The following is a 19243-nucleotide window of genomic DNA, read 5'->3' on the forward strand; positions in this document are numbered from 1 at the left end:
AAATTTATTGAGGACGCTGTCGCCGCACTCTCGAGCATTGCGCAAGCCTCGCGCGCGCGCGTTGCAGCCGCCGATCGGACACGTTGCTCGCGCGCGCATTAATCGTAATCGAGTCCCGGGGAAAAGCAGCGCGAACGGCCGCCTCCTCTCGCGAGCCGCCGCTCGGACGGGTCGCCGCGCGTAAACTACTTTCGATTTTCGCTATCTCCGAAAACTTTCTAGCTCGTCGGCAGAAATATCGCGGGGAGATCGAGAAGCGTCGCGAGATATCGCCTCGATCGTCTCGGCCGCTGTCCGGAAACATTTTTTACACACGATGGACGGGGAGTCGAGTCGTAAAGGTTAAAGATGAAAATAAAGGGGGGGGGGGGAATTTTGNGAGTCGCTGGAAATATATATTATATATAATATATATTCGACGAACCAGAGTCGAAGCCGAGTCGACGTTTCGACTTCTACGTTAAGTCTTCAGAGGCCTCCTATTGTGTTCCCTTTGATGCTACAAATAAGAAGTTATTTCCGTTCTTTCTCCTCGAAAACTGAATGTGGAATTTTTTAATTTCCCCCGAGAGGTCGAAATTTTCTCGATCAGTATCAAAGACGCATTATTAATGTTCCTTTAACGCTACAAATGGGATGTTATTTCCATTTCGTAGACCACTACTTGAGAGCTTAACGTAGAATTAAGTGGACTTAACGTAGCCTTAATATAGGACTAAAATTTCGTCTGGGAAAATATTCGTTCTCCGTTGAGTCCTGAAAAGTCTCCTCCTATCGTTCACCTTCAATGTTACAAACGGCAAGTTACTTCCGTTTCCTCCACTTGAAGACTCGACGTGGGACCAAAATCTCGACTCGGGGACTTGCCTCGCATTGCTCCTGGCCGACGCCTTCCGATTCTCGGCCCCGCCTGGAAAATATGGTCGGACGTTTCCTTCGCGACGGGGCCTTCGCGAGAGTCGCGCACCTTCTATGAGTCCTCGCGCAGGTAAGTGTCGCGCGAGTAAGGCGAGCGGGATGGACGCGATGGTGGAGAGGAACGCGATCGAAAATAATCGAGCAGGCCGGTTTCGCAAGGCGACGCGGTCCAGCGCGTAAAGCAAGGCCATCAGGTCGTAGACATGGCCTGGTTGTGCCTATTGCTGACACGAGTATATCGTAGACCACTGTTTGCAGCGAAGTTAGCTGAACGCCGGAGGAGTTCTTCGGCGTTCGCGGCCGCCGCAGTGACGTAAGCCAAGTTATTTACGCTAGGTGCGTAATAACTGAGAGAAAGACAGTCTGGCGAGCGGTAAGGGGGGGGGGGGATTCCCGAAAAAAGCGCTTTCCCACTTTGGAGCGAACGTGAGCGAAAGACGTGGGACGACTCTGGGAAGACGACACGGCAGGGAGAGCGCGGCCGAAGCCGATCTATCGGGCCGTTCGGGTGCCGATTCGCGCGACGCGTTACGTCGTCATCGACACGCGAGTAGAACAAGCGCCGTCTCTAACGCGTGAAAGTAAGAGCCGGCGGCATCGGTGTGTATACGGCGGCCTTGATTCGGCCGGGGTTACCGGCCGACATCCAGGACGACCGAAGCCCGTTTGCCGTTGCTCAATACCGCGTTGGACACGCTCGACTGTGTAAAAACGGCCGACTTCGTCGCGAATCGTCGTGATGAAATTTCGCTTCTCGGCGCCTCCCGATATCCGCGAGAATTTTCGATGCTCTCGGTCGGCCACACCGCCGAGATAAGGCCGAAGAGCACCGAGCGGGTATCCTCGACGCTTTTGGCGCGGATCCTACTCGCGACGAATGCACTCTCGGATGCGAAAGAGACTGCCGATGCACGTCCGAGTGAAGATCGGCTTGATTGTATTTTCTAGTGGTAATGTGAGGTCGGATCCGACCCTCATGGCTCCGTTTATTCTGCAATGTGCACGCGCTGTTTCCTTTCTTAAGGAACGTTTCATATTATTAATTATTTTTTTTACCAATTTGCACATTGATTATATGAAAAATGCGCAAAACAGAGCATAAGGTCGGGTCCGACCTCACCTTCCTATACATTGGAAATCTATCTTGCCATTAGAGGGATAACCGATTGCGAAAACAGCGACATATAAAGAGAAAGAGAGATACACCGAATGACGAAATCTGACTGACTGACTGACGTATGTACGTGCACGCGTTCGGCCGGCTAATTGTTTGCGAATGCGGCGAGGAGTCATTCGGCTGAGGACACGCGCGCGTTTCGGTAAGAATCGGCGTTTATGTAAGCGGATGTAAAAGGTGTCGCGCGTACGTGGATAGGAGGCCCGCGCGCGAGCGTGCTACACGAGACGGCGAGACGTGACGCAACTCCAAAGGTGGGTCGAGAGATGAGAAGCAAGTGCGAGAGGCTGCCCAAGAGGGGAGCGAGGAGGAGGTGGTGGAGAAGGAGCAGCGGGAGGAGAGATCGAAGACGAGAAAGAAGAAGAAATGTCGCCGCGAGCGCGAGGTCAGAGCTGCAGCTTTCTCCGAGTGGCAGAGGCTGGTAGCGAGCGATCGAGAGTAAAAGCTGTCAAGGAGAGAGAGAGAGAGAGAGAGGAGCGAGTCGCACGGCCGAGAAGAGAGACAACGTCGGAGAGAAAGGTGAAAGCACTCTCACCTCGACTAACCGTCGCCTATGGAGGATCGCGTTGGCTTTTTATATCTCTAAGGCGGGCTTGAGAAAAAAGAAAAAAAAATCGCGAGAGTCTATGTGTCTGCGCGCCCACCGCGCAGAGAGATGCATTCGTCGATGAAACACTAATGAGACCGTACGCGCTCCGTATACGACTATCTCTCCCGCCGATAAAGTACGGGGCCGATGAGCTAATCGCCTCGTATAAATGTGGAATAGACGACGGCTGGAAAGGGGGTATCGTCGGGGCTGCGGACATAGACCTCGCGCGAGTCGGCGTAGTCGTAAAACAACGACCATGAGGCCTCCGCGAATAATTGCGAAAGCCGCAACGGTGCCGGTGCTCTACGCACTCGTATCTATTATTACACGACGTTTCTTCTCTCTCTCTCTCTTTCTTTCTCTCTTCTAACGTATTCAGGGCTGTCGCGCTGTATCCTTCCGCTCGGATTAGATACTTCTTTCCCAAGGGAGCTATCATATTCCCCGCGACGATGCGCGCACGCCGACCCGGGACAAAAATGTGATTAATGGCGGTGGCTACCGACGTCGTTTAGTGGCCTCTCGATTAAAAAGGAGCTCGAGAAGCATCCTTGGAACGAGAGAACTTGGCGACAAAAAGGCGACGGTCTATCCGAGCGATTCGCCCGCACTGATAGAAAATCGTAGTCCGACGTTCGAATTTCGAATCTCCCAAGATTCGGAGCTTCGGTTTTCATTGTTCGAATTTCGAGAAGTTTCGAAATTACATGATTCTTCAACTATGATATCTGGTGCATCCATTAGCCGACAAAAAAGTTCGTTAACAACGTTTTTCGATGTTTTCTGAATAAAATATATGTAGACATTGGTCTACAGTATTCGCAAAATTGTACTCTTCGAAGATTACGGCCTTTAAAAACGAACCTTCGAAGCTTCAAAGTTTCAAAATTATTGATGATTAACAACCCTAGAAGTTGCATGCATGTAAGGCCCTTAGCAGAATAGCCGACTTATCGATTTAAGACATCATATCTTATCTTTGTCTTATATTTACGAAAAAGTAAAGAATGATAATTTAAACAAAAAATTGAGGGCGTAAAGTATCGTCTTCAAAGTACAAATCAGCCATTCTGCTAAGATTCATAATTAAAAAAAAAGTCGCTTTTTTCACTTTTGCTCAGGAAGAATCCGAAAAAGTCACGGAAAAATTGAAAGACCCTGGATTTTTCTTTAAAACTATGCTAAGGTTATCGTCGATGAGATTATAGTAAGACACTTACATAGAAAGATGGTTCTCCCGAATATTTCCGTGGTTAAATAATATGTTTGGCGCCGAAACTATAATTTTTCATCAGTGCGTCGTCCATAGAAGCGACCTCCTAAACAGAAGGTCGGATAGATCGATCGTCCGAGATTATCGTCGCGAGGGTTCCCCGGGGGGGGAAGGGGTTCCGGATTTTTTTAAATACCCGCGAGCGCACGTGGGCTCTTCCCGCGTGGGGAATTAAAGGGACGATATCTTGAACGATGCAACTGCCATCGCGCGGTACTCGCTGCAAGTCGATCGTCAGGTGCATGTAAGTTCACGGACGACAGATGGCAGGCCCGCGTCCGTGCGGTCCGCGGACAATGTCAATGTCAACGAGCACGTGAGCAGCCCCGCTCGAGGTAAAATCGATACGACTCAGTATCAAAGCTTTTCCCGGAGAAAGGCGCGCGCGAGTTATGCTCGTCCAAATATGCGGTGTCTCGCTTGCACGTGAAAAACTGCGCGATCCTACGCGTCCGCGAAACCGCACGAAACTGCACCGTCGAAATCGCGACCGGTGGTGGACGGAGCCTCGAGAACAGGATGTTGATCGCGTCCACACTTCGTCGCGTCGTTCGTCTACGACGAGGATAATAAAGATGAAAAATGCGAAATTTCAGCGGCCAATCTCCCTGTTGAACGACGTTTCAGACGATCCATCGATATGCTGATTATCCGTGTTAATCGTCGTCAATTATGATCCGTATCGAAAGTGACTGACCAATTTGATTGCGTCGTAAATAGACATTCCCGACTCTGCCGGAGCTCCGGTACGTCGGTGACCGAGCGACTCGTCGCGACGGGGATTTACGACTCGCTCGTTTCTCCTCCGGGGGCGGAAAATTCACCGTGTCATTATGGCACGTACAACGTAAAGCGTCATTAGACTGGTCCAATCCTGCATCTCCCTGCGACCGATCCTGCGCGGAACGACGGATAACACATCTTGCCGAAGAAGTGACCTCGTCGAGACGGAGAATCGGCGGACTGCGAGATCGCTCGCGAAAAATGTCTCGAATGCACTCATTGCGCAGACGGAGACACGAGAACGGGAATCGTCGAAATGAGACGTTCGAACATTTGCATTTTTTTTTCGCCCTTCAGTCTACGATTCTTTCGGTCGTGTTTCCTCCGAGTGGTAACTCGTCCCGGTCGTTGCGATCGCGGAATGCATGCCGGTGTCGCGGATCTGACGCGTTTTTCTCGACGAACAAAGAACGAACCTTTGATACGTTGATGACGCTTGTCGGTTATCTGCGGCCCGCTGATCACGATCGGACCCAGGCCGGTGTTGTAGTCGATGATCGAGCCGTGGATGACCGCGTCCGTGTCATCGCGCACCACGATTGTTGACATGCCCGTGCTAGTGACAACTAGTGTTAAAGCACTACTGTCCGCGACGACGGGAAAGGTAATGCGTATTCGAGGCTTGATATGTCCATGAATGATACGGCGGGGTGAAACGCGGGATGGCAACGGGGCTTTTTGCGCAAGCGTCACTGCGCCCACGCTATTCGGGGGAAACCTAGCCGGCGTGGTTGTACGTTCGAGTCTTTTCGCATAATTCCGAATTGCGTGGCCAAATAAACGAGAGTGACCCGAATTCAGGCGAGAATTCGGGCTTGCGCGCCCCTGTTTACGTTTCTCGACACTTCTTATTGCGTCACGTCGCAGTAAGAATCGTCACGCGGATTGATAGTGAAAACATAGATATAGATTCTTTCCGATTGTCTCGTGTTTTTCTCCTTCTTTTCCGAGCCTTAGCTTTCTCGAGTCGCCGAGACAACAAGCGTGTTTGTAAACCCCGAGATTTTGGTTTCGTGAGCTTTCAACTATCCGTCAGATTCGAAGGATCGATGGATAACCTCGCGAGATATAACATTATTTATATAGGCTATTGTTTTAACTTAATGTTACAAATGGTTACTTACGATCGTTCTTTCCCTATTCTGAATTGCGTCTTTAAGAATTTGTTTCGATATCATTACATATTCGATTATCTCATTATTCTATCTTTGATTTAATCTTTATTCTAACACAGCAATGCGTTAATTATGTAACTTCCTGTACTGCGGATAGAATTATGCGAGATAAGGAAATATTAAATAATCAATATAGAGTTAAGAATTATAATGGGATTTAATATGCAAATAATACAACAGACATTTTACTTTCGTATTTCTTTTTTCTTATCAGCGTTGGAAATGTCGATAAAAATTGGAGGTTCAAAATGGCTGAAAAAGAACAAGTTAGAGAGACACACGACAATTGTAAAAATGTTGCGCACTAATAATGTTTTAAATTTCTATTCGACACAATGGAACAAAGATAAACAACAGCGGAAAGAAAGAATTAGCCTTCAAAATTCATTACGGTACCAGCAGGCAAAGTGATTGTGTTACACGTCGATATATCCATCGTTTGTTAGCTCAAAGCGTAATGACGCGAGAACAGGTACAGAAAGGTACGCGGCGCGGACAGTACCAAAACAACAATCGGCAAAAACCGGCATGTTTATCTCGTGTCAATCATCGTTGAAGACGACGCGTACATTCAGCGGCCGAGAAATCACGACAATTAATTAAACCTTCAAAACAAAGATGACGAAAATTATCAGAGAGAGAATAACCGGTGTTAAAATATAATTTAACAATAAAAATTAAAGTTAAAATATTATTAAAACATAAATATAAAATATAGCCTTCGACGAGTGTCGTTGATCGATTCTTCTCTCACAGGAGTATTATGCAATTATATTAATTATAATTATTTTATATATTTTTCGAATCTACTAAAAAAGTCTTGCAAGTGTTTATAATAATAACGCTTCTTCCATACAACTTTTCTTTTCTTTCTCCTCTTTTGAATTTCCAAATTCTAATAGCAATTCTAATTCGAAATTTCCAACGTCGATAAAAAGTAACGAACAGATTGTGGGAGGGAAAAATTTCTCTTTAAAAAAGCTTTCAATTTATTATAATTACTTACCTATATTAATAATTTAATATCTACTTATCGCACTATTCTATCTGCAGTTATATGTTATATATAATTAATACATCGTCTTTTTATGATTCATATATTAGGTTGGGGAAAAAGAAATCCATTATTTTTACGTGAACTTCAAGACTTTATTTAACATGTTTCGGATTGGCCGATTTGGGTCAAATATGCATCGTTTTGTTTTATAATTTATTGCCATTTTAAAGGTAGCTTCATAATGCCTCTCTCATAGAAGTCTTGGTCCCTATTGGCGAAAAACTCTAGTAATCGATTTTCACAATCTTCTCTTGATGCCAATTTCTTATCACTAAGGAAGTTCTGCAATGCAAGAAAAACATGGTAATCGCTTGGTGCCGGACTATATGGTGGATGCATCAAAACTTTCCAACCAAGCTTCCGGAGTTTCTGGCCAGTCACTATAGACATGTGTGGCCTGATGGAACACAACACCTCTCGTGTTGGCGAATTCTGGCCGTTTCTGGTCAATCGCTAGCTTCAAACGGTCCAGTTGTTGGCAGTAGAGATCCGAATTTAGTGTTTGGCCATATGGAAGCAACTCATAATAAATGATTCCTTTCCAGTCCCACCAAATGCACAGCAGAACCTTCCTGGCCGTTAGTCCTGGTTTGGCCACCGTTTGAGCTGCTTCACCGCGCTTTGACCACGATCGTTTCCGCACAATGTTGTCGTATGTGACCCATTTCTCATTCCGATGTGACCCAGTCACCATCCGTTTAAGAAATGGGTCGATTTCATTCCGTTTGGCCAAGGCTTCGCAGATGGAAATTCGATCCATTATGTTTCTTTGTGTTAATTGGTGTGGCACCCAAACATCGAGCTTCTTTTTGAATCCAGCTTTGTACAAATGGTTTAAAACTGTTTTATGGTCGGTCTTTAGCTTCTAGGCGGTGCTAACATGCCGGTCGATTATTTCTGTGATTTTATCGACATTTTCGACGACGGGCCTACCTGTGCATCTTTAATATCAAAAATATCTGAACGGAATCGACGAAATCAAAATTGCACGTAATTGGCTGTTACAGTATCGGCACCATTCACAATTACAGCCGCCTGGCTTGCATTTTCGCCTTTATCAAAGAAAAACTGTAAAATGTACCGAATTTTCTCTTTGTTGACCATTTTTAACACCCTGTAGTAACTCACAACTGAATGGACCAAACAGAAAACAACAAAAGAATTTTTTAGTGCGAAATGTCACCTTTCCAACGAGCATAAATCTGAAATTGTTTGATCGATACTTTACGAGATATCGATCACTACAATCATCTACCGAAAAAATAATGGATTTCTTTTTCCCCAACCTAATATATTTATATATAATATAAAATTAATAGTTTGATATATATCTCGAAATTTTCCGATAGTCCTTCTAATTGGACGGAATTTACAGGGAATTTGTAGGAATTTGCAGGGTTAATGCGAAACACATAAACTTTGACTCGGTATGTTTACGAACGATGTAAATTAGCGGAAAATAATAACGGTGCAGGATAAGAATAGAACCGATAGGACTATAAGTGGAAGTCATCAATAATTAACAACAAACCGCCACTAGTAAACGCATGAACAATACAATGACGCATTCGAGCGAAGGTGATCGATACAAAATCGATACAAGATTATTAACGTGTGCGAAGTTCAATAAACTTTGACTTAAAGGGACAAGTTGATGGTTCCGCGTCTAAAATTCCCAATTTAACGGAAATTTCCGCAATTTGTACAATTCTCTCTAAATATATGTTAAACATATTTTAGAATGCGACGTATAGCGTCGTCACAGTCAGACAGTCAGCCTCGTGCATTCGACACGTTTCAATTTTATTTTACGACTATGAATAATTACTTACTACTTGGTGATTCGGGCATCACCGCAAGTTGATCGACAGGCATATCGGACTTACCTGCAACAGGAAAGATAAAAGTTTAACGTTAGCGTTATGATCGATGCGATCGCACGGAAAATGTGAATTTCCGCGACGAAATTGACCGGGGCGTCGCCGAATTATCGAGTCGCAAATTCCGCCGAGTACGCGCGGCTACTTTTGCAGGTGATACTTTACATCTGCGGCCGTTATCGTAAACTCGTACGGTCATATATTCTCGCAAGTGGGACACTGATCGACTAAAAATAGATATCGTATGCAGAAATGCATTTGTCTATAGGCATTGCATAAGGGTTAAGCTTGACGTCGATGTATCGCGCGAGTAGGTGTTCTAATTATCCTGTCACATTCACCAACCTCTCTCTCCCTGCTGAGACTCACCGTGTTTCACCGTGATCTCTGTTTTGCCCCGATTTTCGCATCACCGTTACAAGATTCGACCATCGTCCAAAAGACGGATGGTCCGAGACTTGAAGGAAAACCTAACAGTAAATCGCCTGAAAGGAATCCCTTCAGATACTTTTTCACCGGCTTGACCACTGCCGACACAGGTAGAGAAACATTCCACTCACGCAGTTTCTTCCCGCGGAAACGCCGCCGGGATCGATGAGGCCTTTTCGAGAGAGAGAGGTCGTAACGTTATCACGGCCGCTTTATCGTATCGATACCGACCCGCGAGACGTGAATTTCCTATCGTACCGACTTCTCGTCGGAGATTCGCGAAAGGCAGTGGCGCCTCCGCTCGGATTGCGCGCAAACCGCTTCGCGTTTGCACGTGCAATCGAGCCTTCTCGCGTGCGTGAGTGTGCGTAGCGCGCCTGGATTTGCGCAGCCTTGCACAGGATGTTTCAAAGTTTTCTCGCGGAGGCGATTCGTCGTCCCGCTCGTCGCGTTTGTCTCCTCAGAATCTCACAATTTCGACCTGTTCCGATTTAAAACTCGCGCTGCGTGTATTCCTGCTCCCTCTGATTTGTACGTATTGATATGCGAAGTCCGAAGAATCAAGAGAAAACCGATCTCAAATGATGTCATTTTGACCGATATATTGAGTCGATGCAAAAATTCGTTCCGTTTTCAACGAAAATGTACACGTAACGTTTATTTATTTTCAAGTACAATCAACCAATTAAGTATACGCCGTTTTGTTCGGTGACCTCTCCGCAAGTCGCATGATCTCGCGCTCGTAGAAGAAGTGACCTCAAATCGAGGCAAAAGTGAACTTCATTTTTATCGTCTCACTTATCTCATCCCTCCTTTTCTTCCCCCCTTGATCCACGGAATAGATCAAACAGCGAAATAGATTATCCTCACATCCGATAAGACAAAATCGAATTCACGAGCGGGAACATGTTTGCCGGCACAGCCAATTTTCCTAGTTGCTACAGCGACGGTAAAAAGATTTGTTACACGGCAGGAATAATGTTGCTGTTGCAGCGCAACGTCGTTGCGATACAATTTAATCGGCGCAATTAGCGATTAATGCTTTTGGCAAATCTTTCTGCCGTCGCTATAGTGAGGATTTACTGTGCCGGCGAAAAATTTCTCTCCGCAGTGCGTAGTTCCGAGGACGAAAATTCCGCCGTGAGCGCGGTTTTCGTTGAAACGATCTGTAGAGTACAGAATAGAACCGCGAGTGCGCGCGTCTTGGTGCACCACCTTGGAGCACCTACTACACCTACCAGAGGGTCGTTGACCGGGCGCGAACGAAAGTGGGACGGTGCGAACGCTACCGAACGGCTAATGTGCGAAGGCCTTGAGAGATCACTGACGCATGCCTCCAACAGGCAGACGCGCGTAATAACATACGCGTCCTCTCTCTCTCTCTCTTTCTCTCCGTTTCTTTCTATCCGTGAAACGGTTCTCCGCCGTGGAAATCCATACCAGACTCTCGATATCTTTAGATTCTTAGTTACCGCGGGGACGGGATTAATTTTGCGCCGCAGGAGAAGGCTAGCTTCGCGCTTGCCTTACGAAACTTTTACCGTTGCCGACGTGCGTCGGTTCGCTCGTAAACGCGCAATTACCATTCCTTCTTTCTCCATTCGTCCATTTTTCACCGTGGCCGAGTCGGGACTGATTGAAGAATCACGCGAACACGCGGAAACCGCGGCGGAATCTGCGAAAGTGACTCGACGAGACGCGGCCGGTGATGTCAATCGGTAACTCCCGGAAAGTGAAAGCAAGCGGTCGCGTGTTGCGAGCCTCTCGCGGTTACAAACGCGACGACGACTCCTCGGTGTCCCCGAAACTCATACGTTCCGCCGTCGATTAACGTGAGACGCGCCCGTCTATTGCACAAGCGTAGTCAGGCGAAATAAATACAATTGCGCAAAAAAAAAAAAGAAGAAAGAGAGAAACGAGAGCTCCCACGAGAGCGAGACGCATTCAATCGCGCGATCCACGATGAAGAGTGAAACGCGCGAGAGAGGAGCGGTTATCCACGTCGCTCGTTCTCTTCTCCCGCGGACATACCTCCGCGGGCTCCGGGATCGGTGGTATCGGGTCGTCGGGGCAACGATCTCGCCACGATTCTTAACCCGGTCAACCGCGACACGGATTCGACGCACCAACCTCCACACTACCCTCCTCCCCCCCCCCCCCCCNTTGCCGTAGCATCGATTGTCGAGGTACTCCGGGACTACGGACGGTGGTGTGAATTCTGTAATAAATCGCAACGACGACGAGTCGTCCCTTCGAGGAAAGTGTTGGCGCGCGGACCCTTGTTATTCGATCCGCGCGGTATCGATAAAACGCCGATCGATTTGTCTCTCTCCCCTTCTCTCTTTCCCTCGTTTACATTTCGTAAGCTCGAATGGTAAAAATAACAAAGATGAAAAAGAAACAGAAAAGCGCGCTGGAAAAGAAGCGTGACAGTTCTGGAGCGCGAGAGGCTCGCGCGCGCGCCTTCAACTTTTCTATCGATCGTATCACTTTATCGGCAGGCGGCGACATTAAGCAACGGTTATTACCATATTTATAACTTGCACAATTGTTGCAATTGGTAGCGATTAACGCGGCGCAAAAAGAGAAGGAGAGGTATGCAAACCGGACGGTGCCGATATGTCGGCCGATTTGTACGTGAAGTTCGTCGCGGATCGGCGATCTCGCGTCCTTCGGAGCCGGAATCCGCGTCAAGTGGTTCATCGACATCGAACGAGGATAATCGCTATGCGCACCTTCGACGTTCACGCGCCGCCTCTCGATCGTGATTCAATATTTTTTTCCCCTTCTAAGCCGAGTGTGCTCTCGGCGAATACCCGAGTGATTAAGTGTTTACGCGCCGCGCGAGATGCGTTCTGTATTAATTGCAATCTCACTCGAAAAGGATACGGAGGAGGGGGGAACCGCGACACTTCTTTTCCGTGCGATTACTTCGACGCGTGAAGGCCGCCTAGGCATACCTGACTCGTTTTCTCTTATCGCGACGCATAGTTCGCTGATCCTGATACTATCTGTCGATCGATCGCGTCCGGTGCTACTAGGTGATATATCAGATCGGATCGATATCCGATCGCCAGTAAAATTCCAGATGCCGGACGAGAGTATCCGCCGTGACATAAATAACGACGGACGTAAGGGTCCGGCGAAAAAATCGAGACATTGAGGAAAATACGGCGCGCAGGGGTTTTCCTCTTTCAGCCCGTAATTTGTTATTCCTACGGTTGAACCCTTTTTTAAGCGAGACTCTAAGCGTAACCTAAATCGCACGGAAAGAAAGTCTGTCGTACTTGCGGGAAAGGGTTGTCCTGAGAAAGGATTAAAAAAAAGGATGAGACACTATGACCTAACGGGTCTCCGGAACTATGTCGAATCGCTCGCAACACAAGGTCGTCTCTGGCTTTATATCACCGGGAAAGCAACTCTTAACGAGAAAAGATTAAAAGAACCGACGACGTGCCGTTCGCAGATGCGGAGCGTTACATTTTTTTTGTGACCGTCAACGCGTTACGATTGACGTACGACATAGAAATTCCTCCTTCGTTTGCTAACAATGCCAGAGGTATCCTTGAGGAGAATGGTCGCTTAAATTGTTCTCTTTTGAAAAACATGAGAAACAGAATCTTCGGATATACGACAGCATAAAACATGGCATAATGGTATAACTCTTTCGAGAAAACTTCTCGCTCAAATTTCGTGAATTTTTTTCACCCCATGAAGAAAACGCATAACCATCGCGAAAAACTATATGAAAAAAAGGAATTAGGAGCAATTCATACGTACAACTGAAATCTAGTTACTTAGTTTTTAACTGTGGAAGTTAAAAATTAATTAGAGGGGACAGAAAAGTTAGCTGAATTAACTAAATTTCAGGTATATTACATGAGCGGCAAATTTTTACCCGTGGCAGCTAGTTTTCAGTTGTGAAGGCTAAGACTGTTGAAGCTGCGAAACTAATTCTTTTCTTCTTTTTTTTCCGTGTAAAGGTAAACTGCGTTACTCCACATTTCAAGGGAAGTATCTGCCGAGCAATTTCGAAGAGCTGACGACATCGGACGATCGATTCGACGCATCTGTGCGTCGACTGAATAATCGTTACGTAATTGAAACGGGACGGTTAACGATATCATCGCTACCTCTAGAGTTCGGGTTAGATCACTTAAACAGCAGGTGAGCGGTGGTACGCGCGCCTCCAGTATCGCCAATTGTTGCGACGGTAAACGCGACATTCGGACGGATATTCTCGTCTTCAGCGGGCGGAGGCGATTAAACCCCGGGGTTTAAGCGAATCGAGCGACAGCCGAGCGGGGCGAAGTGCCTAGCGCTTCGTCCTCGCGAAGCAGGGTGGAATGACCTCGATAGCGCAAATTATCCCACCAAACGTAGGTGGCCCGTGTATATCCATGTCGAGTGGCCCCGCGAAAATAGCAGAAGCATGGACCCCGTCTCCGAGAGGCTGCGTGGGGGCGTGATTATATCGGGTGGGAGAAACCGAGAGAAGGGCGTATCGAGAGAGAAAGAGAGAGAGAGGGAGGGAGGGGGAGAGGGAAAGAGAGATCCGTTGGCCTAGTTAGGGTGAGTGCCACCCTCGGCGGTCGACGACCTCGCGACCTCGACGCCCGCGAATCTCCCCTTGCGTCCCGCGTCATCTGCTAGCTAAAGAAATATACACCACTTCGGGAGATCTATCAGAGCGGGGGGAGAGCCTACAGGTTAAGTCGCACCCTGTAGTTACGCGTGCGCTTAAACGATCGTTTAATTATATAACTCTCACGTGTGCGTATATCACTTCGATTCCGGAGGAAATTGCCGCGAGTAAAATTCGCCGTTCCTATTTTCCCCTCGCATTTTCCGGGAGAAATCTCGCGTGAAACGCGCTGGGCGACCGTTTAAAACGAGCATTTCGCATTTCGAACGGATTGTTCGATGTTTACAACGAACTCTGGCGGGAGGGAAGTGGGGAATTAACGATTTGCCTTTTCTCTTCTTTTTTTTTTCGAGAGAGAGTACGGGCGAACTGTGACGGGCGGAGGAGTGGGATGCATAAGTTGGGGTGGATATAATATCCGTGGCACGGGGCGACAGGTTGGTAGAAATGCTATACTTAGCATCGAGGGGAGGGATGAACGATACCGGGGCTAGTTGGTGGGTCAGAGTTCGTTGGCCTCGAGGTTACCGGCCCTCCCCCACGACCCTCCTCGCGCCACCCAAGTTCTGAGGGTTGGCGCGCGTGAGTAATCGCTCGGTTCGTTTGAATTTCCGCGAAATACTTGGGATCGTAAATGACGCCGTTGATCCGCTCGAACGGATTAAATACGGAATATAACGACACGGGGTGAGAAAGGCGAAAACGAGAGGGGACGAGGAGATTTTCGCCCGGCGAACATTGTCCGCCTCGGGACGGAAGGGCGCGAGAACGCGATTGGTGAAAAACGCGTCGCACATTTTTCCGTATCCCGGCTGCGAACGGGACGAGTCACGGTTCACCGGAAAGTAAGAGTGGTCTGGCTAGGAAGTTAAGGCAACGGCGAAGGTGGTTCGTCCGGATGCCAATGAAAGGAAAATACGCGTACGAGAGAAATAAGATAGCTCTTCCTTTCTCTTTCTTTCTCCCCTTTCTCAAGCCTTTATCGCGCATCTCTCGCACGCGCTTCCGCTCGCTCGCCGCCGCCGATCTTCTCTCCTGCCTTTCGCACTTCTCTTTCTCTCCTTCCCTCGAGGAGAAAATCCACGTCGGCGATAAAGCCGGTCATTGTTTGGCTTACTTATTGTCGCCTCTCGCGACTGCCGGTGAAATAAAAGTACGAGTAGCCTTCTATTCAAATAGAACGATGCTATCCACAGACAAGCTTCTCGACAAAAGCATCGATATTTACTGCGACTAGCCGAACTGGGTCGTCGGTTCCTCCGAGTATCGCGATCTCTTCCCTCCCCTGCTCGCGCTAATGCAGGACGAGCTCTGCTATTACGCGCCGGGGTGACCAAGAAAAATCGTCATTTTTACCAGCGGTTCGGCGAACTCGAGCGAACGTGCGCTTACTCGATAAGGGTTCCGAGGCTCGCGGGCGATAAGAGTGCCGACACGGTTCGAGGTTGTTCACCTTGGCGGCGGCGAAGGGAGCGAGAGAAAGGCGAAAAGAGGGAGCGAGAAGTGGCGAGAAGAGGTGGAGGAAAATGAGAGAGAGAGAGTATGTGTGCGTGTGTGTGGGAGGAGGTGAGAAGGATGGGGGAGATCGTGCTCTTATCGGGCTTCTCGTCAGTTTGGCTTTGCGAGATTAGAACGACCCCGAGAGAGCAGTCCGGAGAGTCGACGAACCGGCCTCTGATTGGGCGATGTCGAGTCAACGTTCCGCTTAGAGGATGGGGGTGGGAGAAGAGGAGGGAGAAGGTGGACTGGGAGAGGACACCGCGCATCAATCGAGGTCACTGGGGACCGGGAGGAGGCCAGGCCATTGCCCGCGCGTCTTGCTTTTGAGGCTAGCCAGCAGTCGGCACAAGCGCAATTAGAAAATATCCAGCGGAGGACGCACAATTTTATTGCGACACGGGCTTTCTTTCAGCGATTGCGAATACCGACACGCCGCATGGCCTTTTTCCCAAACCTGAATGTAGCCCTTACGTAACATTACGATTCATGGGATAGCCGCGCCGACGACTTTCGCTAATCTTCCGCTCAACTTTCGCGCCTGACGCGCGAAATAAATTTCAAACAAATTTCCCGATACGCATGTTCCCGATAATCTCGTCTTGAGGGTGTCGGAAAAGCCGAGTCTCTGCATGGTGAATTCGCGAGTCAGTTTCATACGCGCGTTTAATCGATTCCGCGCGCTGGAGAGCGAAAGATGATACCGACCGACCGAATAGTACAAAGATCGCTTATCATCCTCTCTCTCCCTCGCTCATCTTGCAAACGCGTTCGATAGTGAAGCATGCGCGTACGCGCCGCGGATGCGGCAGGTCAGTGTACCGGAGATGACGATGCAACGAGAGATGACCACTCGCGACGCCAAGAAACGGTGAAAGCATTCCGGTACGACGAGCAGCGAGAGTGATCACGGTCCAGCAGCGGCTAGCCGGGGTACTTTCTCCGTGTAGCGAGGCCGAGGAGAGCGAGGAGAAGAGCTCCGGGGAGGAGGGAGAAAAGAGAGATCGGCGAGAGGGACTCGCGAGTAGGTAGTCCACCACGTAATTCACTATCGCGCGGTGTTACGTAACGAAGCCCACGCCGACGAGAATTCCCAGCCGATGGTAGGCCGGTCGCTTCGCGTACGTACGTATGTACGTACGTACGTCATCGCGGTGCCGTGCATACACGCTCGTCCTCTCTCTCTCTCTGCCTTTTTCTCTGTACGCGTGTACGTGCGAACAGCACGGCCGATCTCCGGCGCGCCGACGAGACGTCGCCGGCTGTGTTGGTGACCTTCGCTGGTGGGTGTAGGTGGGGAGTCGTCGAATAGCTAAACCGGGGAAAAGGGGGGGCTACCGGGTGCTGATAGTGGGGAAGAGACCCAGTTGGAGTTCGTTGAACCGGTCCGCCGGCGATTGGCCACGCGAGTCGCGGAGTTCACCAGCGGCTCTACTTGGCGAACGGCGGGGTGATCGAGGGGCCGAGGGGGAGGTCGGACTGCTCGGTTAATTTCATCTTGCCCCAGTTACGGGGCAGGCAGGGTGAACGAACTAGCCTCGCGCCAAGGCCCCGTCGACCCACTTTCCTGTCGCGTTGGGAGAGAGCGAGACGGAGGATCGCGAGCGCGCGCGATTTGCCAAGAGGAGGAGACAGCGTGAGGGAGATAAAGGGGGAGGGAGAGAGAGAGAGAATAGGGAGAGGAGGAAACGCCCGCGCGTGTGTATACGCGAAAGAGGGTGGGAGGCTCTAGAGAGAGACTCTCGTGCTATCTAGGCTAGGACCGACACTGTGAACAAGAGGCGTGCGTGGTGCGGGAGAGGACGTCGGGATGCGCGGGGAGGAAGGGAGAGAGAGAAAGAGAGACGGAGAAAAATTGCGCCGAGTGGAAGGCCGCCGACCGAGGGCAACGAACCAGCCTCGTCCCGGGCCCCGCGACCTACATTCCTGTCCGCTGGAAAGTGAAACCGCCTCTCTTTCTCTATTCCTTCCTATATGATCCGTGTGTTACGTTAAGGAACGTTTCCGCGGAGCCGTTAGAAACGGCGTCTATTAGGGTCGCCCTACGAACGGACGGTTACGCGAGACGGCGACGCCGAACTCTCTCTTTCGTTGGGTCTTTCACTCACCGGCCAAAACGCGCCCCAGGAGATTCTCGCTGTCCTGCGGGCCGGCGCCGCGATAGCAGGTCCGTGCCGCCGGTTGCTCCTTGTCATTCTCTTGGGACTCGCTCGTGGGGGAGAGGATGTCGGACGCCGAGGGTTGTTGCTCCTCCGCCGCGGTGCCGCGAGGTTTGATCTTCTGCACAGTCATCGCCTGACGCGCTTCAGTTGCGGGAGTTCACCCTCGAGTCGCGTTACGAGTCTCCTCCTTCCGACGACGCATCCACCCGGACGTAAACAATGAACAGCTGGACAACACGCCACGCCGCGAGAGACGCGCGAGGAACGCGCGACCGTCCCCGTCGTTGCCGAGCGTTGTCACTTGGTGAAGCCGTAACAGCGCGCACGCACTCGTTGGCCGGTTCTGCGCCAGCCGAAATGATCTCGCGATCCGGAGATCGATCCTTCCTCCCCGACGTGCGCGAGCCCGTGCGTGACAGTTCGCTTGCCTCTGCTGTTGCTGCTGTTACCGGCGACCGCGTGGCTCTCTCTCTCTCTCTCTCGCGCGCGCGGTACCTGTAAATCGGCGCTGGCCCGCTCGTTCGTGGTTAGTTGGTGTGCTGTGTGTGCCGTGCGATGCGGTACGCGAGTGAGTTCCTCGCGGCGTGGTGTGCCGCGGCACCGCAGCGCCTGCGCGCCGAGCCCGCCGGGGATCACCCAAGTGCCACCGCCGCGCGTCCACCCCGCGCGCTCGATCATTCACCCAAGAATTAACTTTTGGCCCGTGCCTCCTCTCACAGTTTCGACGCGAAAGATCCTTCAAATTGACCGATCGATCGTCTTTCTGTCCCATCCAATTGCTATCTCTCGCGTAGGTCGTGAGAAGAATTCTTGCATTTCCGGATCGACGTTCCCACTTGTCCGTTATCCTCGATAAATGTCCGGGTCGGCGATTTTTCGCGAAATTTTTCGCCTGTAATGCACGGCAATGTCGAATACGCCTGCTTCTTGCACGCGAGAAGCTTTCGAAGAGTCAGAGCGGGGGAGATAACGAAACGATCTCTTATCGAGCCGAGATTAAACCACGGCCATATCCTCGGGATACAACCGCTTCATTCGTATGGCCAATTGGCACGGTTGACCCGTCATTAGGATCAAGGATTTCAGCCGGCGAATACTCGACCTAGGTTTTATTACGCCTTGACGACGATTCGCCAAACTGCGATGTTCGTAACTTAACGCGCTATGACGAAAGCACGTTTTATAAGCTGCGCTAGCGTACCAATTAAATCGATTGCATCCTTAACCCGGCGGATGAACTTGTCGCGTGTATGAATCCAGTTTCACGCGATTTACAGGAATCCTCGTCGAATTGCACGCGTCCACCTACAAAACGAAGATCCAAGAGTCGTCGACTACCTCGAATGTCGATCGTTGTCCAATCGCTTGCAATTTTACAACCATGTCCTCAACATCAACAATAATAATTTCTTAGGAATACTAAGGAATACTAACTAACTTCCTTAGGAACACTGTTTTTTTTTTAGCTTATGAAAACACCACTTTGTTCTAATAACAAATTAACCTGTCCTCGGAACAATTTATCGTGGCTATTTATTACTTTTTATTATATCGAAATTTAAATTCGATTGATATTTTTATGTACTTTTTTTCCATTTCTTCTTCATTCATTCGTAAATCAAAGGGTACTTCCCGTTTAAATAAATAAATAAATT

At 49.3% G+C, this 19243-nt stretch overlaps 1 protein-coding gene across 2 annotated transcripts in view; it reads right to left on the reverse strand.

The window, feature by feature from the left end:
* The window catches only part of LOC106740872 (nuclear hormone receptor E75), a 58990-nt gene extending 40836 nt beyond the window's left edge, over window positions 1–18154 (reverse strand). Inside the window, exons 1-2 of one of the 2 annotated variants that reach the window (XM_014612326.1) lie at window positions 17535–18154; window positions 8808–8861 (exon numbers count right to left, since the gene is read on the reverse strand). In XM_014612326.1, coding sequence (XP_014467812.1) covers window positions 8808–8861; window positions 17535–17718 — 238 coding nt within the window. In that variant the 5' untranslated portion in view covers window positions 17719–18154. The remainder of the gene's footprint in view (window positions 1–8807; window positions 8862–17534) is intronic. The other variant, XM_014612328.1, reaches the window with a different exon arrangement.
* Window positions 18155–19243: the final 1089 nt, after the last annotated feature.

Source organism: Dinoponera quadriceps, unplaced genomic scaffold (assembly GCF_001313825.1).
Source record: "Dinoponera quadriceps isolate SergipeBrazil2010 unplaced genomic scaffold, ASM131382v1 scaffold610, whole genome shotgun sequence".
In the NCBI taxonomy this organism is placed as follows: domain Eukaryota; kingdom Metazoa; phylum Arthropoda; class Insecta; order Hymenoptera; family Formicidae; genus Dinoponera; species Dinoponera quadriceps.